At 45.1% G+C, this 24,490-nt stretch overlaps 1 protein-coding gene across 2 annotated transcripts in view; it reads left to right on the top strand.

Annotated features, from left to right (window-relative positions):
- The window catches only part of PRKCH (protein kinase C eta), a 221,936-nt gene that overhangs the window by 177,262 nt on the left and 20,184 nt on the right, over positions 1–24,490 (top strand). For both annotated transcript variants that reach the window (XM_005285871.4, XM_005285869.5), the window contains 2 exons: positions 15,027–15,165; positions 16,177–16,365. In XM_005285871.4, the coding sequence (XP_005285928.1) occupies positions 15,027–15,165; positions 16,177–16,365 (328 nt within the window). The remainder of the gene's footprint in view (positions 1–15,026; positions 15,166–16,176; positions 16,366–24,490) is intronic.

Here is a 24,490-nt window from a genome sequence, read left to right as displayed (position 1 = left end):
TAGCCCCTTCTTCCTGTAGCCAGAGAAGCCTTTAAGCACGCGTGCGCTCTCTCTCTCTCTCTCTCTCTCTCTCCACATCCATTTTTTCAGTGACTTTCACTTCATTTCCCTGCCATGTAGAGGTCACATGGAGCTTTTTCTGAGCAAGCTACCTTAAAAGTTTGTTTAAACTGCTGAGGTTTGGGAATTCCTATCAGCTGGATAAAAAAACCTCAAGACCTGCCTTAGCCTCCTTCCTTATTCTGTCCTTGTAGATGCAACTGATGAAGTGGGCTGTAGCCCACAAAAGTTTATGCCCAAATAAATTTGTTAGTCTCTAAGGTGCCACAAGGACTCCTTGTTGTTTTTGCTGATACAGACTAGCACGGCTACCCCTCTGAAACCTGTCCTTGTAGAGGTACCTCAAACACGCAAGAGCAGCAAACTCTTATCTGGTGAGTAAATACTGTGAGGTTGTAGTGATGGTTTATGTTTAGGGCAAACTTAGTAACAGATGCCCGTAGGGATTATGTTCTCATTATAATAGGGTCACTGCCCCCCCCCCCCTTTGTGGTGGAAGTCATTAACCCATTTAAGTCAGCCTGGAAACAACCAACAATCCACACACACACACTCTCTCTCTCTCTCTCTCTCTAACAGCTCAGGCTGTTTTCCTCCTGGGAGGCAATTAATCTTTCACACACTCCCCTTTTTATCAAGATCAGACTAAAACAAATAGCTGAGCAATAAAGATTCCTCTCTTGGCAGGGCAATCACATGATTCCAGTCCTCTCTTGCATGAGGGGAAGGGAGGTAAATTGCTCCTCTCCTGTCTGGAGTGAAGTGCCAGTCTCCTCCTACAGGAGCACCTTCATCCCAGCGAATGCCCAACTTTCTGTGGTGCTGCTGCTCCTGAGTCATGTCTCTTGTCAGTCTTTGAGGTGCCACAGCTGTCAGCCCTTCTCTGCAGGCTTTACCCCCTGGGGCAATGTTTACAGATTGAGTTTTTCCTCTCTGCCCTAGGAAGGGGCTTAACCCCTCCATGGTTCCTCTGAAGATGGTGTATGCAGGGCCGGTGCAAGGAAGTTTCGCGCCCTAGGTGAAACTTCCACCGTGTTCCCACCTCCCCCACCCCCCCAGCCCTGCCGCAGCTCCCCGCCCCCCCCACCCTGAGGCACCCCCCGCCCTGAGGTACCTTCCCCCCCCCCCCCGCAGCAGCTCTCCGCCACCACCCCCCCCCCCCCCCCGGCCCGGGGATCCGTGCGGCAGCTCTGACCCAGAGGAACCCCTGGGCTGCCTGCCGGCGGCTCAGACTCCCTCTCCCTCCCAGCACAGCGGCCGCTGTAAAAAAAAATTTTTTTTAAATTTGGTGTGCCGCTTTTTGGCACCCCCAAATCTTGGCGCCCTAGGCAACCGCCTAGTTGGCCTAAATACCGGCCCTGGGTGTATGTTCATGCAGCCCATACCACTCAAATTGGCTGCCAATCTGGGTTAAGGGTGGTAGAAAAATAAATCACAAGAGAATATAGCATTCATGTGAGGGCAGGTTTTTGCCAGCCTTTCTCCCCTTGAGTAGTACCTCAGCCCAGAAACAGCCCCACTCAATGTGATGAGAAAACAGTGCCAAGAAAGGCACAACTCAGCACGAGAAAGAGTGGCAGTCTGGTAAGGAGAAAAGCATGAGTGCAGGGGTGGCCAATCTGTGTCTTTGGAGCCACATGAGGCTCTTCAGAAGTTAATATCCGGCTCCTTGTATAGGCACAGGTTCCGGGGCTGGAGCTACAGGCGCCAACTTTCCAATGTGCCGGGGGGTGCTCACTGCTCTGCCACAGCCCCTGCCCCCACTCCACCCCTTCCCGCCCCCTCCCCTGAGCCTGCCGTGCCCTCGCTCCTCCCTCTCCCCCCCACCCCGAGCCTCCTGCACACCGAGAAACAGCTGATCGGGAGGTGCGGGGAGGGAGGCGGAGGCGCTGACTGGTGGAGCTGCTGGTGGACGGACGGCACTGGGAGCAGGGCCGGGGGGGAGCTGATAGGGGGCTGCTGATGTATTACTGTGGCTCTTTGGCAATGTACATTGGTAAATAATGGCTCCTTCTCAGGCTCAGGTTGGCCACCCCTGCCTGAGTGGGTGAGGAAAGAAGCTGACTTAAATTCCCAGAGAGCCGCTTCCCCACCCAAAGTGTGGCTCAGAGCAACTTACGAAATGTTATTGTTTGAGTTATTTAAATGCCTATTGTAAAAATCCTCCCGGCAGGAAGCCCCTATTTACACTATATGCAATGCTTCCAGCTCTACAAAGGAAGTTTACAATAGGTGCAGAAAGGGCTTGGGAATTGAGTCATGGAATATTTTATTTACCGAGCAATGCATAGATGTGTGATGCTTTATAAACACCACATGAGGCACAGTCATTGCGCCAAACAGCATGCAAGCTAGCACAGGCAGGATGAAACACAACTGACAGGTGTAGGTAAGGAAAGTGTGTGGCAACACCATTGGAGAGGAGACCAGAACATGAAGGATTAATGACAGCCATGACCATATATCTGAAAACTACCTTATTAAAAAAGAGGCCTGCTGGTGTCTGAGCCGCTGGCCAGAGCCAATTTTGTATCTTAATATTTTCTTTAAAGGTGAAGAAATTAAACCAGCGGCTGCTTGGTTCTCTATTTAGTTTTTCCACCTATATAAGTCAGTACAGTTGCCAGTGAAATGCCAGGAAGAGCTGCAGCTACCATGGTGCAACTAAGGACAGAAAGAAGCTATCCTTCGCTGCATGTTTTAGTAGCAAGTCACTGGTGGCCAGGTGCCAATTTTAGCTTTCTGTCTTGTAAAGATGCAATATGGCCTCTGCAGTGTTCAACCTTTAGAGCACTTTGCTTTGAGATAGAAAGTTTAAATTAAAAGTGCTGGGCAAGCAACCTATCACGCATTGCAGGGGCCTCTGACTATGGCATCTGGATGATGGCGTATGTGGGAGCATTTCTACACGAGCAACAGAGCCAGGCCGCTCTTCCAAACCTCCTACAAAAGTGTCAGTTACGCACGTCATTGTCCAGGCTGAATTGCCCTGTGAACCCGTTTGGGTTGCTGCGCAGGAGATAAACTCTGTTACTGTGTATTTCTTTGCTGAGTGTTTTCTAGTTGGAGTAAATTCACCCATGATCTAATTTGCTGACACCGCCAAAATGTGAGGGATAGAACCAACTTCAGAATGATTTGATTAGAGCAGCCTAGCTGTCACGGGACATGACTGCTTTGGAGTGCCCCTTCTGGCTAAGTGTGGCATTCCAGGCACTCCCTGCCTCAGGAAGCCAGTAACTCCACTTTGGGTCCTCTTGATACCCTCAATAATACCCTTCTTGGTGCTGGTTGCATATAAAACCTTGTACAAAATAGTCCATAACAAAAGTCCCAAATAAACAAAAAGTTCTTCTGTCCTTTGGGGTTCCTCTGAAGCTCACTCTAAGCTCTGTAACCCTTAGGGTTACCTCTGTCTGTGTGCTTCTCTTTATGGCAGGAGCCCCCTGCCCTCCTCTTGGAGCTGGGTTATTCTCCTCCTTAAACCAGGAATCCCCAGCTGTCCTGCTGGAGCTGGGTTGTAGGTTAGCTGGCTATAGGACATTAGGAAGCTTCTCCTTGAGCTGGTCCCACTTAGTCCTCAGGCTTATAAGGGTTGGCAGCCGCCTTCTGCTGGTGTCTGCTGTGATATATACTAGTCCCCCGCTCCCAGCTCATTCCCAATCAGTTGAGTGAGAGGGGGGCTTTGCCTCTCTGCAATGCTCCTGGCCCTGGGCCCCTAAAGATAAAGTGACAGGATTTCCTCCCATGCACCACTCATTTCCACGACTCTCTCCTCTCTATCCATATGCCCTTTCAAACACTTAAAAGGCCATGCCATGTGGCAGGGAGGGCTGATCATTAGGCACTACTGCCTATAAGGGACCGACTATCCCATCACAGGAGGATTCGGGGTAACAAAGGGCTATTTGGTACTAATGGTTGTGAAGTCCTAGACACACTCAGTGAAAGTGCACTGGCCCAAAATGTGTAGGACAAAATGATGCACTTGTCTCCATTACATTGCTATCATGTAACTGGGTGATATAGTTGCCTCAGGCAAGGTGTGGGGCGGGGAGGGAAAGAGAGGATCTCTGTTTTAAGATTAGATCCAATGTGGGAAAAGTTTGAGAGCCAATTGTGATGTGAAATGTGGTTGATTCTGCTTGTGAGCAGAGGCATGGGCTTCATAAAAGTGTGTGTGTGTGTGTGTGTGTGTGTGTGTGTGTTCAAAATGCAGAGACAGGAACATAGTACCATCCTATTCTTTCCTCTTGCCAAGTGCTCCTTGCCCTTAATAATTCAGATAATTCATTAGCTTATGTGAGGGAATGAATGACCTCCAGAATATATTGGTGCCAACCCTTGAATATACTGTTCAATTTGGTTACTTGTTACTGACCATATCTATGCATACAGAGCTTAAGAGCCACTCAGTTTCCATTGTACATAAACACAGCAATGTGACGGGAGAATGATGGAAAAAATAGGACTTCTGAGTGTTGTGCATTAAACTTTAATCAGGACATGAGTGAAATACAATGCACTTTAGAGCTCACCTGGGTTATTATACCTAAACAATCATAGATCAGAAGTGCTTTGAAAAATCTTGTTTTAAGATGGATTCAAACCTCAGATTATAATAGGAAATGTTAATGGTTATGCAATTCTATATTGTGCAAATAGGGGAGGGTTGAGGGTAGAAAACGTAATCTCAGATTTTGACAGGTGTTTTCTAGTCACCCATCCAGCAAAGATTTCTTTCCTTCTTGCCTGTTGTTTCTTAGATTAAAAGAAGCTTAAATAAAACGTTTTTGGAGTGAAGAAAAGTGACTCACAATACAAACACCTGACTGCACGTCCTGAACAAGGGCTATATGGAAGAAGGATTCATCTGAAACTTAAGTCTTCCTTGGTTTTAAATAGTCTGGTCTGAGAACAGTAGACTCTCAGTTCCAATCTGGTGAAGAGTGAGTGTTAGACCTTCACAGTTAACCTCTGTTAATCAAAAAGGTCTAGTTTTAGGGGGGAAAATGTGAACCTAGTAGAACCATGCAATTATTGACTCAGAATGAGCTGGCAGGCAGGCGCATGTTACTCATGGATGGTGCCTTCAAAATCCCCATTTTCACTGCATACCACAGTTAATCACCAGTCCCCAGTATAGTCTTATAGGCCCTATCTGCTGTTCCTATTACTGGAGGGACAAATCATGATCCGTGTAAAGACATACATTCCCCATACACCACCCTCTCCTCATTGAGTCCTGCTTCAAGACCCACCTCCACTACAATTCCTACAAAGGGAAGGGAGGGTCAGCCAGGACAGCTTTGTTTTATTGAATGAGTCATCTATTTATTATACATATTTAATCTATTTCTAAAACAGCCAGTTGTTCAAACCACCTTTGCCACGTAACCTGTCCCCTTGGTGCCGACTCCCACATCACTGCTTTGCTTCATAGGTGTGGCATTTAGAATCAAGGCTCTTCAGGACTGGCATCTCTTTTGTGTGTGTCTGTGTGGCATTTTTGGGCAAGCAGAGTGAAATCTGCCTCGAGTGTGGAGGGCTGACGCAAAGCAAGTTGCCCAGCTACGTGCGGGCTGCCTAAGCAGCTGGGCAGGCGTTCCTATAGATGTAGGATGGGCTGCACAGTAGCCCAGCGTCCTGGCACTGCGGTGGGTGGGGTGAATTTCATCTCACTTTGTTCCACCCATAGAAAGCCAGGATACTTGCACCCTTGCGTTGGGGTGGAGTGAATCACCGTTAATGAGTGAATAGCAATAATAATCTATGTTAAAGGGAAGCTAAAATGTTGGACAATATCCCATCTGCTAGGTTCTGACAAATATTTCTCCATTTGAGTTCACTAATGGATTTTAAGCGATTTCTGTGGCAAGAGAGAGCTCAGAGGAGACAGGAAGATTTTTTTTTGTTTAGCTTCCACAGAGTCTTAGAAAAGAGAGTATCAATAATGCCGATGCTGGTCTTGGCTTTTATTGTAACTGGATCTGAAGACAGGTTCCCCCTGTAAATATTTTAAAATATTTGTATGTCTACACAGCAGCAGCGAGTCTCAACGGATTCAGGCTTGCGTGGCAGGGCTAGAAATAGCAGTGGAGACAGTCAGGCTGGGTCTGGAGCCCAGCTTGGAAACCCAACGAAGGGAGAAAGGTCTCCAAGCCTGGACTCGCCCCCCTTCTACCCCCCCCCCCCCCCCAAGCTCGAATGTCTACACTGCTAGTTTTAGCCTCACAGCACAAGCCCTACAAGCCTGAATCAGTTAACCCAAGCTCTGAAACTTGCTACAGGGGAGGGGATTGGTTGTTTTGTTTTGCTGTATAGACAAACCACAAGTGCATTATGCCCCCAGTGCGTTGCTCTGTAGCCAGCGAGAATGTATCCTAGAGACTGTTCTTCCTAATGTAAACAGAAGCTATACACAAAGGGGAGGGAGGATTTTCAGAAATACTGAGTGTTTAGCCTGACACTGCACCTATTGAAGTAGGTAGTAAAGTCCCATTGGCTTCAGTGGAAACAGGCCAAAATTGAGTATGTTTGAAAATCCCACCCAGATTATTTCGTAATTTACAGTCCACTTTCCTGCTGCTGTATAGAAAGGGATAATAGAGGAAGTGCTACCAAACAGCCTGAAGCCTTGAGAGCTTGCAGTGTTGTTGTAGCTGTGTTGGTCCTAGGATGTTAGAGAGAATAGGTTGGGTGAGGTAATATCTTTTATTGGACCAACTTCTGTTGAAAGAGACAAGCTTTTGAGCTTACACAGCTTTTCTTTAGCTCTGAGGAAGGTCTGAAGAAGAGCTCTGTGTAGCTCGAATACTTGTCTCTTTCATCAACAGATGTTGGTCCAATAAAAGGTATTGCCTCACCCACTTTGTCTCTCTGAAGTCTTTATAGGTATATCAAAGCCTCAGTAATGTTTGGGTTTTCTTGTTTAAAGACCTGATCCAAGCCCACCAGGGTCAGTGGAAGTCTTTGCACTGATTTGAGTGGGCTGGGGAAGTGAGGACTGCAGGTGTATATTCTATGGGTGTGGAGAGACCTGTTTGTTTGGCCAGACATTTAGCTTCAGTTCAGGATTTCCTCCTTCCCCACAAAACCCTATTAGTCATTACAAATATTGGTACAGGTTAGTTTGCTGTCCCGGCTATTCCCAGCAGCAATCAGCACACATGATCCAGATCAACTCTGCCAACTGTTTTCTGCTTCTTCCAGAAATGAAATATTCCTTCTGTTACTCTGGGCCTGGGGAAGGTAGATTTCACAGGCAGTTGTGTGATTAGTGATCAGGCAGCAGAAAGAGTTGCTTTGACTTGAGCCATCCTCTAGTTTCAAAATGACAGGCTCAGGCAAAAAGGGGCATTTCTCTCTCCCTCAGTGCAATCAGAATCCTTTTCAATAAGCCAGCTCCAGTTCTACCAGGACAGAGCTCTGGCTGGGCCTTTTAGCAGATACTAACTACTAGGTGGGCCGTAGATTGATACTGGACAACTGGTTATAACTGGGCTTGATCATTAATCATTCCTCTTGTCAGGTAATTCATCCACCTCATCACTCCCAGATGTACAGCTGGCACAAGTGCTGTTTCATTTTAATTATCCAGGATTCAGTGTGGGTCTATTTCAGTCACAGTGACCTACCCAGCTAATGCTTTGTAATCTCTCTCCCTCTTTCTCTCTTGGCACCATCAGTCATGAATCTTCATCTTACTGGTACATTTATGGCTGACGCTTAATATGCACCTACTATGGAGATTTCAGGCAGGAGGATGGAGGGTTTTTTTTTGTTTGTTTGTTTTTAATCATTTTGGCAAGCATAAAATAGAAGCACTGTTAGGTAAATGGCATTGCCTGGGCCAGCAAATTCCAGGTCAAGGCTGTCAGTCCAATGGCTCAGGACCCAGACAGGATGTGTACAGCATACATACCATGAACTTGAAATAATGACTTTTTCCCGTCGCTTTCCCCCGCACAGTAAATGAGCGAATGTTTTCATTGGGATTCTGGGAAATGCCTCAAGTGGACTTCTTTTCTTTCTGTTTCCTGAGGAGACTGCCATGAAAAAGTGCAGCAAGTAAATGTGTGCTAAAGTGCTATATATGTACGTAAGGGTGGATTGCACCATCGTTGGGGTTACCCTAAGGTAGCAATCTCTAGCAGCATCTGTACTTCAGCAGTAATGTTTTTCTGCTGCCCAATTTCATAAACCAGAGTAGTTCAGTTCTTTTAAGGCCACTTTTTGAAACTGTCATTATACCATCTAATAGCCGCTATTGGTATAATAAGGGTGCAGGTTTTATTGATGGACTTGATCCTGAAAGGTGTAGGACACCCACCGCTCCCCATTGGTTCTGCACCTCTCAGGGCCAGTAGCATCAAGGAAGCTTTGTGATTATATACTGTGATGTGCCAGGTTTTTAGTCAGTGGCTGTCTTTTCTATCCTACCCACTCAAATTTAATTGGGAGCTGAATCAGGCCTCATTTGGCTTAGTAAAAATTAAGCCATGTTAGAAATAGTTACCTTCCCTAGGAAGCTCTTCTGAGCAATTACACTGTCCAAAAGGGGCTGAGGTGGGGAAGCAGAGATTTAAAATGAATGCAGAGAGGTCTCAGAAGCAGGAAAAGTCTTATCAGTGTTTGCATCCCTTCATGTATTATACCTGCAGTCAGCCTCTTGGGCATTGCGTCTTTGTAAACACCATCCTGGGAAGCCAAGCCTTCTGGGTCTTACAAGTGCTGTTGTGTAGTTATATTGCAGGTGTAACACACAGTTACAGATACAAGGCAGCAGTATCAAGTGAGGTGAGGGCAAAACTGAGAGCCAGGAGCTCCTATGTTCTAGTCCAAGATCTGTTTAAAAAGTGAATGGCATTGGCATGGCCTGGAAAAAAAGCCTGCAAAAACTTATCTGTGTGCTCAAAGTGCTAGTTGGCTTTAAGATTACGTGGAATAACAATATTTCTATATGTGACGATACTGTTTCATATAGCTCAACAGATGCAGCAGGAACTAATTCTAAAGCTAAATCAGATTTATCCCACTGGGTACATAAAGCAACATAAACCTGATGGTCCCTGGACCTTGCAGAGGTCCACAAGTGGGGGAATGTGCAAGGAGCCTTTTTCTCTTTCTCTTTCTCTTTCTCTTTCTCTGTCTCTGTCTCACTCACACACACCACTCTCTTTCCCAACACAAGGGCTAGGTCCATACACTCCTGAGGGCATAAGATACATCAAAGAGGGGGCGGAGAAAAGATGGGGCCATCCCATGGCTCTCTTCTCCCCCCATCATCTGCTACTTTCCCAACGCTGGCCTCTGAAGCTGACAGGCTGTGCGGTGGGGGAGCGGGCTGTACAATCCCAAGGAATGGAGCAGTGTGCACACTCTCCGTGCACACAGGAGGAGCTCCACAGGGACTGTGTTTCCTGAGGGACAGTCCTTCCCAAAGGACCTTCTCTCCCTCCCCCCAGCTCCACCCAGACTCTGTTATGAGCAAGTAGCTACCTGCCATCATCTGGCTCTAGATGAGGGCTGGTGTACATTTTTAATGGCGTTAAACTCACTTATACAAGGTCTGGATTTGACCCTCTGACTTCACTGTGTATTACATTACCATTTGTTATGCCAGTATTCAGGAGAAATGTGGAGGTCTAGGTTGGAGCCTTCACAGTATTGTTCCTCATTCCTTTATCCTAGGGTCTGGCAAGCATTTCAAAATGGCTGTCTGCTATCACTACAACAAAAAGGGCATTTCATTGACAATCTTTACATTAAGTTTAATGTACATATCATTACATTTAACTCCTCCTTTTTAAGTTGTGTTTATTTTTAAGGAGCCATGACACCACATGAAGACTAGTCCTTCATTTCATTCTGGTTTTATCGCATTGAAAGTTTGCAAACCATTCCATGTTCCATAGTTACGTTGGTACAGCCATCACATTCAGTGCACTAGTGACCTGAAACAGAATTTGCTCCTACACTACAGGGGCTTTTAACAGCCAGTTGGAAACTAGATAGAGCATTTCACTCATCCGACAAACAGAACATTTATCTAGAAAACTGGGGGTTGATGAACTAATGTTTTGCAAACTGAAAGCTTTATTTTGATGCTTCATTTTCAAATATCAGGAGGACTGTGCACATACCTACAATATCATTTGTTTCATATTTTAAATAAGGGAAAGTAGCAGAGAAGGCTGAAGTGAAATCTTGACGAGGTTTTGGGATCATGTTCTGAAAGCAGAGCTATAAAACAATTCCAACCCTCTAAACTTGGGCCAGGCAAGAATACTATGGCCAGATATGGGTACTGGATTTCTTTAGCTAATCAACCTAATGTGTCACCTTCAGTATTCCATTTGTCTCTGCGCCAAAAAGAAAGTGTTCCTTCTCTGAGTTCTGTGTACCCCATATGTACTGTTTATCACCACAGAATTTGTCTGGCTCTGCTGATTTTCCCTTTAAAGTTCCACAACAGTAGATTTAGAGCAAGCATCCAAAGCTGAAAGATAGTGATAATTCTGTCTTTTATTTTACAGGCCTGAAACTTTCAAGCTGTTTTTCTCATGTTAAAAACAGTTGGATCTATTTCTCATCTCCATTTTGTGGCTTCCTTTTTCAAAAACCAATACCCTGTTTTCCATTTGTGATTTCAATCTCTCGCTAAACCTACTGATGTGGTAACATTGACAAAAAGAACAGGAGTTCAGACTGGTTTTTCTATCTGCGTTCCAGCGTAAGAGAGGCAGAAGTCTTCCTTAGACACCATTTGCTACTGTTTGCTGATGCTTACTCAGCTTTACTGGTGCTCTGGAAATTTGCAAAGCATTCTCATGATGCAGTGTGATAGGTCATTCCTGGTTATAAAAATAGGCATGGCCACGTGCATGCCTTATTATTGGAAAAAATCTGGAAGAGATGAGATTTTCCTCTCAAAAAAATTATTACTCAATAATGACTTCTCCATGATTTCAAGTTATGGGTTTGCAAATACCATTAGTAAAATACCATAGGGCAGGGGTGAAAGTAACTTAAAGGACTTACCAGTACGCTGGAGTCCTGAGTGGGGGCATGGCCTCAACCAGAAGAGGCGTGGCCTCAACCGGAAGAGGCGGGGCCTTTCAAGATTTAAAGGCCCTGGGGCTCCAGCTGTGGCTGGGAGCCCCAGGGCCTTTAAATCACCCCGGAGCTACCAGCTGCAGAGGCGGCTGGGAGCTCAGGGGCAAATTAAAGGGCGCGGGGCTCTGGCCTCCGGAGAGCTCCGGGCCCTTTAAATCACCGCAGGAGCCCAGCTGCCGGAGCTCCATTGGGGATTTAAAGGGCCCAGGGCTCCCCGCAGGGACCGGAGCACCGGGCCCTTTAAATCACTGCCACGGAAGCCGGTCCAGTCCAGCACGGCGTACTGGCTCTTGCCGGTATGCCAGACCGGCTTACTTTCACCTCTGCCATAGGGTAAAAGATCACTTGAGGCCTGATCCAAAGCCCAAGGGAGTTTTTCCATTGATGTCAGTGGGCTTTGGCTCAAGCCCTTTGACGTGTCACAGGGGGAGACAAAATGAGGTCTCGGTACAAATATTGGGCCAGATTCTGCTACCCCTCTTCAAGTGGAGTGCAAGTAGCCCCTGTGACCACTTTCAGAGTAAAGTACTGCTCAGTGGGAGCACAGGTAGCAATAATGCAGTTACCACCTTTTGAACTATCCGACTTTACCCAGACTGACCGGCCTGCACTCATATAAGGCATGTGCCTGCTCCCATTGAAGTCAATGGCAAAATTCCCAATCGTGCAAATATTTTTTTCTGGAAAAATTTTGATCTTTAAAATGCCAACATAGCAAATCCACATGTTGTGATGCAAGAGGCTAGAACAGCTCCCTTTTTGTCACGTCTTCCGTGCCTAAAATAAAGGATGCGTTTAACTGACACACTGTAACTACATGTAGAGACAAATGCTTCATTCCTTAGTATGCACCAAGTCCTCAACTCCAGTGGAAGTTTGCCTGCGAAAGGATTGCATCAAAATTGCATAATGACCTCAAAATAACAGCATAACAACTGCATAATGACCTTTGAAAATATCCCTCCCTTTATTGCTGCATGACACTACTAAAAATGGTGACTGGAAAATGCAAGCATTAAGGGAATCTGAGGTAGATTTGGGCTTTGTGAGTGGGTTACTTTCCAATTTCGTCAGCTTCCTGGAGTTCTTGCTGCTGAACTGAAGAGCGCCTTGTAAATCTTTAGAATCCTGTCCGGTTTTTTTTGTAATGTGACCTCATTGGTTCATTTGGCATAAAGAACAGTAGGGCCAGTGAATGCAAAGCAGCGAGTATACAGATTAATACCATTGACATCACTTGAGAAAACCACTGACTGCGGATAGGGTTAGTGAAGAGTGAAATAAACCCTTTTTGGCATATCCTATATTGGGAGCCAAACTTGGAGCATCTTGTGACCAAGCAAGGCTCAATTAATACCCCATTCTGGGCCACATGAAATAATAAAATGTGAGCTTTAGATTTCACATCACTTAAAAAGATGCCAGCAGGCGCAAATGTCCACCTTGTCGCAGTGTGGGACAGACATTAACAGGATTAATATGCAAGCCTGAGAAAGCCCACAGGCTGGAGCCTTGCCTTGGTGTAGTTAAAACTGTACTTGCTTCCAGAACATGAGCGGGCAGCAGCTGGTTTAAATTTAATGGGAATTACACAAACAGATTCCTTTGGGGAACACAGTGAGTTTGCACCTGCAAATGCTCCTTTCATACTGGTGCTCTAACGATCATATTGTATCTCCCAGTTAACAGGGAGCCCAGGGCTGCTGTAGCTCGTTGGATGGGAGGCAGTGGAGATTCTAGACATGGCTTCCAGGCAGAACAGGCCCCGGTGTTGCAGCTCCACCATAAAACCTGAAGCTTGCTTAAACCTCACAGCCTCTGAGAGGGACTAAAGCCTTCAAGGACTGTGGCTGTACCTGGTTTCTCCCTCCCTCTCTCATGTATCTATCTTGCCAGAACCTAAGTAGATAGTTTCCATTCAAGCTGTTTCCAAGAAACGTAGTAAATAGTGAATCTACAACCACTTGGATTTTATTTAGGGCATCTCCAAGGCATTCACCTATTCATCAAAGTGCCTTGCCCACCTGCATATTTGTAGTGGCCCCCAAGCCAGTCTTGCCTAGAACCAACAAGGATTTTACTGGATATAAAGAATAATCTGCTGTTTCAACCACTTTCCTGCAAATTTCTGGTGAACAGGGCTTGCCTTTATGCTTGGAGATGTTTCCTGATGTGCCAGTAGCGCATGGCAGAATTCCAGGAGCTCTAACTGTAAACCACTCTTTAAGCCACACTGTAAGGTTGTCATGACCCAACACACGTAATATGTCTCTCTGTGTCCTCCTAATCCCTTCCAGGGTTGGTTTTGTCCCATAAGGCTTTATGACCATTTTAAAAAGAAAAACTCTGCTACTTGCTCACATCCCATCCAGAGCAAATGCTGCAATGTAACTCAGGAGATCAGGGTTCATTCCTGGCTCTGGTGACCTTGGGCAAGTGACTTAATCTTTCTGCACCACCGTTCCCCGTCAGCCAAGTAGGGATGATAATTTTCCTTTATCCCACTCTCTTGTCTATTTGTAAGCTCTTTGGGGCAGGACCTGACTCTTACTAACACGGTTGCCTAGCACAGCGAGGCCAGTTGCTCCACTGTATATATTATTATTATATATATGTATTATAGAGATAATAAGAAACTCTATGGTCACCCAATGCTAGTTTAAGAGATGTTTCCTGTGGTGGTTCTGGTTATAGGACACCTGAGACAGAGTGGGATAATTGGCCTTCTCATTTTCAGGGCACCATAGTAGAGAAGAACGGTGGCCCAGTGGTTAGAATGCTAGCCAGGACCTAGGTTCTAGTCCCATCTCTGACAGACTTCCTGTGCCAGAACGTTTGGGTTGTACCACACCAGGAAGGCACTGGCTTATCTGACAGAATGCTTTGCAAGCAGAATATGTTCGAGAGGCCAAGTCACATAACTTTTCCCCAAAATCCAGGAAGGGGAAACACAGCCCATTCCTATCATGTACACAGGCGTCCTGCTGTTGATGTTAACATCACTGGGGCGGCTCTCTGACAGTGGTTGCTTCCCCCCATCGGCGAGTGTGCACAGGATACGCTTGACAGCATAAGGGGCCAGATGCCAAGAGTTGGAGTATATTTTTAGGAAAGCATTGCCTGGGTCTGCAGATGGCTCCAGTGCTATCTGGCCAGGCTCCTGACTGCACTTATGACTGTGGAATATTCCCTGGGGCCGTCTCAAGGTCAAGCTGCTGACAAGCTTCCTACACTGCTTGATCTTCTAGAATCTGTTTCTTGAACTTCGCTTAAACTATGGGCTTCCATACCGGTAGATGGGTAGGTGGTGTACTGGAAAGTGCATAGTTCCTATTCTATCGGGTGCAGCCGCTGGACATTTTGACAGTAACATGGGGATGGGACAAGAAAACATAAATAATAAGATTCTTGGCAACAAATCCTCCTCTTGGATACACTAGTGCAACCTCACTGAAATCAGTGCAACTAAGAACATTTAGGCCTTTGTGTTATGTAGAACTATCACTCTGCTCAAACGCATCTCAAAACTGAATTAGCAGGGGGTTCTGCAGGTCAGACTTGAGGTGCGTGGGGAAAGCCATGTGGGGAAGTTCATACAAAACCTGACCACATTAAATCTGGCTCAACCCAACATTATTAATTCCTCTCTTCTACAAGTGCCAAATTCATGCACACCATTTGTTTTTTCAGAAGATGATGCTGCAGTTGGCTGCTGGGTCCAGCGATACGTGTTTGTCACGGTTTTATTTTAAGCTCTGGAGAGAAGGGACTGTGTCTTCGTTTGGGTTTGTACAGCTCCTAGTATGCAGCAATTGAAATAATAACAATAATAATTGTTGTTATTGCAGGGATCTGAAGCTGGATAATGTGTTGCTGGATCACGAGGGCCACTGCAAGTTGGCAGATTTTGGCATGTGCAAAGAGGGGATTTGCAATGGAATTACTACTGCAACGTTTTGTGGCACACCAGACTACATTGCTCCAGAGGTACAGGAAACCCTTCTTCATTGAAAAATCCATTGAGCTGTTAGTAGATCTGGTTTAAAAGCAACACAATGAGATCTCCACTTAATTTGGCTGCATCTTATGGGGCTGACAGGTGGAAAAGTTGGTCTCAGAAGCACACTGAGATTTACAGCCCCATGGGCTAGTGAAGGCTAAACAAGTCTGCAGGTTGTTATGGGCTGACACGGGTGGGTCAGCACCACTGGGGGAAAAGAAAATGCATCTTGAAAAACATAGATGCCAGATTGCAGCTGCCAAAATACTGGTTACAGCAAATGGCACCAGGTACCATCCCAGTGTGGTTGAAAGCAGGCTGCTGTCTCCCTCATTCCCCAACTCCCTTGTCTGCCTCTGTCTGTCTCTCCCTTCTCCCCCTCCCCCCGTCATTTATCTGTCTAATTTTAAAATGAATGAACACAGCTTTAAGAAGCACCTTCCCTCCAGATCCTCCCAGATCCTGTAGGTGCTTCCGTAACGCTGCTGGATTTATGCTCTGTGGTCATGCTTCCTCTGCCCCACTCCTCACACTCATGCCTTCTTTTGCTCTCACACCCCTTCCCTACTCGAGCTGGAAATGTGTTTTTGGAGCCATGTAAACCTTTCCTTCTGGGAGGCAAAGGGGAGTGAAGAGGCTCAAGCCACAGACCCAGCTGATCCACCTCACTACAACAATTTGACTGAAAAACTCTTCAGTTCCTGCTCAGCACATTATTTTAAAGAGTCTGTTCCTAAGCACGTCTGGTAAGTGAGTACAACTGGCAGACCCCTTGTTTACTGGAGATGTAAATCAATGGGTTGCCAGCTGGACATGCACATCACATAGGGGCTCTGAGAAAGGAGGAATGGCAAGCACAGAAATAATACCCGTAGTTAATGTGCGGTGATATGTTTTGTTCACATTAATATTCCATAATCCATTTTCTCCCCCACTTAGAAAAACAATTGTTAAGCCCAGTGAGTAATATTTATCCCCCTCCCCCTTCCCCATTGTAGATTCTGCAGGAGATGCTCTATGGTCCTGATGTAGACTGGTGGGCTATGGGGGTGCTGCTGTACGAGATGCTATGTGGTCACGCCCCTTTTGAAGCAGAGAATGAAGATGACCTCTTTGAAGCCATTCTGAATGATGAAGTTGTTTACCCAACCTGGCTTCAGCAGGATGCAGTACGGATCCTGAAAGCTGTAAGTTCCCTTGATTTTGTGTCTTCTGTGCCCTTCATGCCAGCTCACACCAGCCTGACGTGTTCTTTAAAATAATAGTTGATATCATTGATGCAAATAGAGCTGTGTGAATAATTGATGTTTCAGTTCTCTGGCAGTTCCCAAAAATGGAAAAAAATCATTAATATTTTGGCTCAGGTTTAACTGAATTTGAAAATTCTGAAAAAAATGTAGGTGAATTGGGTCGAACAAACATTTCATTCAACACAAGACATTTTATTTCTGGGAGTTTATAAGGGGCTAGATTCACAGAATGGGGAAAGGATTGGAGGAGAATGTAGTATCTTCCTTATAAGAGGGCTTGAAAGGGTTAGATTTGTCGGTAAACATTGATTTCACCATACACCCACAAACTGATGTAAAAATATTTCCATCAGTAATAATTGAAATTTCCAATAGGCAAAGTAAGAAATATGCTGCTTGAGAAGTCATTAGAGTTTTGATTTGAAGAGATTTCCTTTTGTATGTTGTGACATGTGAAGTTGTGTTTGAATAGTCATAAAGCTTTAACTTATTGAATTTCAGCATCTGCTGACATTAAAGAAGTAGTGTGTGATACACACCCCATAATTTCCCACAGCTGTGAAAAGCTAAATCAATAAAAATTAAAAACAACCTTAAAACCCATAATTTTTGCACAACTGTGAAAAATGTAAATCAATAAAAAAAAATCTTTAAAAGGCTTAAAAATAACCATCAATATTATCCATCAAGGTTATAAAAATTGAATTCTGCTAGGCCTACATATAAGTTTTATCCCAGTGGTGAGGGCACTCACCTAGTATATGGGACACCGGCGTTCAGGACTCCCCTTTGCCTGACGTATAATTCAATAATAATTGGAGCAGGGATTTGAACTCGGGTTTCTCACATTGCAGGAGAGTGTCCTACCTGCCTAGCTATAAAGTCAGTCCCTCTCTCTGGCCCAATGATTGTATAATTATGTATACACAGTGCAACAGCCTCAATAGGAGTGAGTGAGAAAGGCCTGCCCCAGGCTACCCTATAGGACAGGGGATACTGCACTCTCCTGCAGTGTGGGAGTTAAAAAGCATCCAAAAAAGTTACAACGAGGGGGGACAGACACACTGGAAAGCAAGCGGATGAGTGGAGTAGCAAGAGTCATGGTTATGAATCTAACAGGATCCTTTCGTTCCCTTGGGGTGAAGGGTAAGAACTGCAGTGCTGACGTGTTCACCCGCTGCTTATATTCCCTAACTGGTTCAACAGTCAGGCTGGCAAGCAGCATGCATGCTCCCTCTGAGACTACGTGATTTAGCACATGCTTATCTTCCAGAACAGAAGAGATACCGTACTCCGTATGTACCATGAGATACCAGGTTACTTCTGTGTGAGCGAAGTAGGAAATATCTTCAGTATCTCAGATAGTCCTATTGCTAACTGTAGGTAATGTTGACTTTCCCAAGGGGATCACTAGAAAATTCTCATTTTTGAATGTTTATAATGGAAAATCCCTGACCTGCCTGGAGACCCGCTTTGGGGAGGTCCCAACAAACAGTGTGAGGAAGGATGACGTTGCGTTTAAAGCTCTGGCATGGGACTCAGGAAATCTGGCTTCAGTTCCCACCTCTGCCATATATCGCTGTGTGACCATGGACAACTCAGTCTCTGTGCACCTCAGGTCTCCACCTGTAAAATGAGAATAATAACCCTTCCTTTGTTTATTGAGCTTGTAAAATTTTGGTGGCATGGACTGTCTTTTACTGTATGTGCATACAGCACCTACCACATTGGGGCTGCTTGGCACTGCTGTAAGGAGTGGAAGGATAGTCCAGGAGTTAAGGCACTCACCTAGGATTTAGAAGACCTAAATTCAAGTCCTTGCTCCACCACAATCTTCTTCTGTAACCTGGGGCAAGGCATTAAGCCTATCAGTGCCTCAGTTAATTCCTTACATTGCAGCAGCATTGTGAAGGTAGGTAAATTAAAGATTGTGACGTGCTCAGATACTCTGTGAAACTCTGGCTTAAATAAATGCAGCACCATAGGAACAACTCTATAAAGGAAGGTAATCTAGTAACGAAACTCTGAAAATTAATGTGGAAGGTTTCTGTGGGATATAAAGCAGATAATACAGTTTACAAAATTGCCAGCACATCCATAATACAGGTCTGTCACATCTTACGCGCATTTAACGTGCGCGATTTCAACTTTACGCGGTCGGCAAAAACAAAATAAAAGAGAGAAAAACAACAATTTTAATATTATAGCTGTGGTGCGGGCGATTTCGCCCGCCATTGAACTCAATGGGGTTTTGGCTATACGCGGTTTTCGCTTTACGCGCTAACCGCGGAACGGAACCCCCGCGTAAGATGAGACAGACCTGTATTCTTAAAAGCACCACTAAAAACAAAATCCATCTACTGAGGAAGGATCATGCTACGAAATACATAGGCCCTGGCCAGAGGTGATCACTTTTCTCATTAAAAGCTGTCTTTGGCTTGGAAATCTCTCAAAACAATTTAAAAGGGAAAAAATAAAGATTGTGTTTCAAAGCAGTGGAAATTCAAGAGCAGTATTTGTAGTGCTAGATCAGTGCTCTTAAATGCTTAGGACAGTTTATGTCATGGAAAGGCTACCTCCTCAGGTGTGTAAATGCCAGCTAATCAAAAACAATTCTAAAATAGATAAAGTTGTATTTTCATACATTGCAGGACTCTTATGTAAGCCTGAGACAGAGTGCAAAATGTGATACAGTAAACGCTAATCACACAAGGAAGTACAAAGTGTAATATGACCTATTTTGTGGCAGAACGAGGTGAAGAGGAGTTAAACTGATGACATTTATTTCATTAATTACAACAGGCACCTCAGCATACCAGCTGGTGCAAGTTAGAGTCACCCCCAAGTTGTTCTGCCCCATGCTGGGGCCAGGGCTGGGGCAAAGAATCAGGGAGCCATACTCATAGTGATTTCACAATAAGTTTTCAAACGTGTTACTTTAAGTGATCTTCCTGTAACTGCAAATAGTAGCATGGTGAGTGGAACTGGAGAAAGAAGGTCAGGTTTCAGGAGGGGCCTAATTCAGTAAGACACCAGGGTGTTTAGGAATGTAATCGGAAGCCAGGCAGCTCCTTCAAACTGTAGACCCTCAGCATAATGCATAAAGATCTCTCTCCTACAACACTTCCTCACCCTAGTGTTGCTTATTGCTCATGAAACACAAACCAGAGCAGAACTGCCTTTCTGCACTTTACAAGCATTGCTTACAAAAAGCTGTGCCCTGAAAGGAATTTCTGAAATGGGGGACATGGAGGAAGAAGACTTTAAAGTACGGAGGTTATGAGCAGGTCAATTTCAGAGCAATAACAGGAGTCTGTGATGAACTGTTGAGAGTTTACATCACAGAATTTGATATATGCCATTTGGTTCAATTCCTTACACATCTGTCACTTTCCAGGTGGCTGCTGCTTCAGGTGCTTGCACCAGAAATTTTTATGATTCAAGAGACAAAGTCACTTTTCGCAGCACTAAGACACTTCGTATATCTTGAGCACGAGCTCCCTGCAGCCTCTGATTAATTGCTTTTGGTTACAGACCATTTCATCAGATAGTCTGATTTGTTGCTTCTCACTGTCTCATGTCGTACTTTCAATAGTGCCAAAGCATCTCCACTTTAGAGGAAAGGCAGCTCTTTGTAACTAGATACAAAAGGATGTTTTTGGCCTCTAAATTCCAATGAATAATTGACATGCTTGTTTGCTCTTTACCTATTTTTGAATTGTAAGAAGGAATTTTAGTGCTAATAACTGAATTTATATATTTGCCACAGATATTAGCACAGTTCAATATTTATATATGAAGTTCCCGTATAACACACACTAGTACAGTAACTCCTCGCTTAACGTTGTAGTTATGTTCCTGAAAAATGTGACTTTAAGCGAAATGATGTTAAGCAAATCCAATTTCCCCATAAGAATTAATGTAAATAGCAGGGGTTAGGTTCCAGGGAAATTTTTTTCACCAGACAAAATCTATATATTATATAGATATACACACAGTATACGTTTTAAACAAACAATTTAATAGTGTTCACAGCTATAATGATTGTGAAGCTTGGTTGAGGTGGTGAAGTTAGAGGGTGGAAGAGGGAGGGATATTTCCCAGGGAATGTCTTGCTGCTAAATGATGAACTAGCACTCAAGGGTTAACCCTTTGTTGTTAATGTAGCCTCTCACACAAGGCAGCACAAACACGAGGGAGGGGAGACAGCATAGCAGACAGAGACAGACACACACATTGCATGTGGGAGAGAGAGAGATGCACACTGCCCCTTTAAGTAAGCTGACCCACTCTTAAGTGCATTGTCTTTTTAAGTGGATAAGGAAGTTGAGACAGCAGCTGCTGCCCCAAGCTCTCTCTTTCTCTCTCTGTCCGTGTCCCCTCCCTGCTCTATATGGAGAAGGGGTAAGCGGGGCGCAGGAGCAAGGGGGAGGGAGAAACCCTGACATTAGCCCCCCCTTCCCTCCCTGCACAGCAAGCAGGAGGCTCGGGGAGCAGCTCCAAGGCAGAGGGCAGGAGCAGCACATGGCAGTGGGGGAGGGATTGCTAGCCTGCTGGGCAGCTGCAGCACAGGGAACTTAGGGGATGGGGGAGCTGATGGGAGGCTGCCGGTCCACCCCTGGTTACAAACCCCCACCAGCCAGCTGCAACGAGCTGCTCTTCCTGCAAGCAGTGGACAAAGCAGGAGGCTGCCAAACGACGTTAGAAGGGAGCATTGCACAACTTTAAACTAGCATGTTCCCTAAGTGATCAGCAACGTAACAACGTTAACCGGGATGACTTTAAGTGAGGAGTTACTGTACAATGCAGGTCTTTGTTCCCCTCTAGTGGCTGGCCTTTATGAAAGGATAATAGCTTACTATAGCTGCCGGTTAAGAGACTTGCTCAGGTGGTAGAGGGCTCCTGCTTTTAACATTCTCTAAGTTACTTATATGGCTTCTATTACTATAGTGTCTGAGCACCTCAGTCTCTACTGTATTTATTCTCCCAGCGTTTCTGCAAGGCAGGAAACATTTAACCCCATTTTACAGATGAGGCACTGAGAGACTAAGTGATTTGCCCAAGTACTCTGACATTACAGTGATAAGCATGGTAGAAGAGCCGATATAGAATGGAACAGATCACACATGAAGGCTGGCAGAGCGTGAATTGAACCTGGGTCTTCTTAATACCAGACCAGCACCCAAACTTCTGGACCATCCCTCCTCACTAATGGGCCTGGCTTGAAACTTTCAGCAGTTCTAGTGATACTAATAAATGCAGAGCACAAGAGACGCACATCCCTGAAACCAAAATCAAATTCTCCCTCCTGCCAGAATGGCAAAGGGTGTCAAATTAACCGTGATATTTGATCTGCTAAACAGTTGGCCTGTTGAGATTTTTTACAAGTTAATACATCCGATAAATGAGCACAGGAGCAGTTTATCTTTGTGTATGGCTTTATGCTGTGATTCAGCATCATGAAGTTTGGGGCCTATTTCAAGTTGCTTTTCACCACCGTTGTGCTTTGCCCAGCTCCCTCCGCCCTAGAAGTCATCTGTGTATGTGTCCTGTGAGGTAGGCTGCATCCTGTGCATCTCCATAATTTCCTGAAGGTTGCCACTATCCATTCTCAAGTGCTTGTTTAGGACATAAGGTCTTGTTTGGTCAATGGCTGTTCCAGGAATATTTTTGAGCATTGCTGCTGTAGGGAAACAAAAAACAACCTAGATGCATGTGGAGCCTGTGTAGAAGACAGAGCAGAAAACATTTTGTGCTTTAAACAGGAAATTGTTCCTTATTTCCCCTTCAATGTTTTGTGTCATTTTAAAAATATTTGTAAAGGGCTGGAGGGAAGTAGGGTGACCAGATGTCCCGATTTTATAGGGATAGTCCTGATATTTGGGGCTTTGTCTTATATGGGCGCCTATTACCCCCCCCCCTCCACCCCAGTCCCAATTTTTCACACTTGCTGTCTGGTCACCCTAGAGGGAAGGGCAGGCTGATTCTGAGCTGGTGTAAATCAGCAAAGCTGTGCCAACTTACAGCTAATGGGCCAGGTCCCCAGCTGGTGTAACTAGAGCTGTATGAGGTTCATTTTCCAACTTCCATCTCCCACTACTCATTATCAGCCCTAATGTAATTCTGTTTAGATATGCCAGGAATGAATCTGGCCCCTGCTCCTGCTGCATCAACTTCTATAAAATATACCCCCTCAAAATCCTCCTTGATATAAGCTGACCTAGTTACCCCCATCTTCTGTGGAGGACTCTGTGAAAAGGAAAAACTTAATTTTTGGTTGCACTGGAAATGTCATTATGCAAGTTCCTAGACCGTGACTCACATTGGCTGTGTGTAGCTAGGGGTTCATTTTAACACAGAAGGCTGATGTCTGATCTGTCACTAGTGGACAATAACATTTAGAGTGTAGCTAGTGGTATTCCAAGCAGCTGGAGATCTTGGGATCCCAGCTGGATGAATTATAGCATGAAATATGACTGTCTCTTTCATCCTTTTTACCCCAGGAGCAGCATGGTATATCTGATTTCAGCACCATCACTCTAACTCTAGTTGAGTTCATATCTGTGTGCTTTTCTTGGATATGGCCCGATCCTGCACCAGCTTGCTGGAAGTTTGGTTTAACAGGAAAGGAGACAGGGAAAGTCATGTTAAAAACCAAGGCTCAAGGAGCAACGGTCTAAAGGGGAGGTAAAACCATGAAAGGTACAGAGGGAAAAATGCAGAGATCTTCCTTTCTGCACCAGGCTTCAGGGCAAGGGGAAGAGGAATACTTGGTCTACACTACCAAAATCCACACCCCTGAGTGAGATGGTTATATGAACCTAACCCCTGATGTAGACAACACTATGTCAACAGGAGGACTTCTCCCGTCCACTTGGCTACCTCCTCTCAGGAAGGTCAATTAACTACGCTGATGGGAGAAGATAGAGTCTTCACTAAGTGCTACAGTGCTGTAAGTTTAGATGAGCTCTAAGACAATGGAGTCATTACAAGGGATGATGGTGTAGGTAATAGATAGAACTGGTGATCGGTGTTCCAAAGGCTTGGAGATTTGAAGTCTAGATGCTTTCCAAGGTTTTCTGGAGAGTACCAGCTGTACTAAAGCCTCACTCTACAATGTAGGTAACCTCCAGGGTTAAGGCCTGGTAGCACCCCAGGATAGCTTTATCCCTGCCTTCCAGGCCCAGAGCTTCTAACCATCAGGCCCCCCTCACATTTGACAGTCAAACGAGGAAGCTGGTGCTCACTGGTAGATGACTGCTAGCTTCTGTGCACAATGTGAGCATTCAGACACTTTCTTACAGCTCAGACCCTCCTCCAAAAACTGGTGTGTGGGGAGCTCTGCCTTATTTTTGTGGATCACAAACTAGACTTCAGGCCTGCTGGAGACATAGGTGCTGGAACTGGGAGTGCTGCCACTCCCCCTGGCTTGAAATGGTTTCTATCATATGCAGGGTTTACCGTTTGGTTCAATGGCTCTTAGCACCCCCACTGTAAAAATTGTTCCAGCATCCCTGGTTGGAGATGCACATAATGGAAAAAAAGAATGATTTAAACACTGCTGTTGTCCACGGAGGTCAAAATCAAGACTGGGGATAGGTGTCTGCAACGCTGATTTTGAATGAAACTGCAAGAGAGGGGTCAGATGCTGGAAGGACAGCCTGGGGTTTCAGTATTCTGTGTTCAACACTTAGTTTGGAAATGCAGATGAAAAGAAGATGGAAGTTGATTTATGTTTATAGATCACAATTATCTAGAATTGACAGAAATTAGAAAAGAAGAAAAGAAGACGGAAGTTGATCTATGTTTAAAGATTACAATTATCTAGAATTGACACTGACTCAGAAGGCAAATTCTCTGGTTTACCAAATTGTCTGTTGCCACAAGTCACTGAGTTCACTTCCTGCTGTGGTTATCTACGTAACTCCTTTGATGCTGGTTAACACTTGCAGTTGTCTGAACCCAGGATTAAAACAACAGCAGCAAAGTTGAGTACCTGTCATGAAGGATTTCTAATGTCAATTCCTGAGCAGAGTGGTCAGTGTTATCGCTGGGTCCTGCA

This window comes from Chrysemys picta, chromosome 4 (assembly GCF_011386835.1).
Source record: "Chrysemys picta bellii isolate R12L10 chromosome 4, ASM1138683v2, whole genome shotgun sequence".
Classification (NCBI taxonomy): domain Eukaryota; kingdom Metazoa; phylum Chordata; order Testudines; family Emydidae; genus Chrysemys; species Chrysemys picta.
Note: the sequence above shows the minus strand (reverse complement) of the source record. Positions and strands in the feature narration are given on the sequence as shown.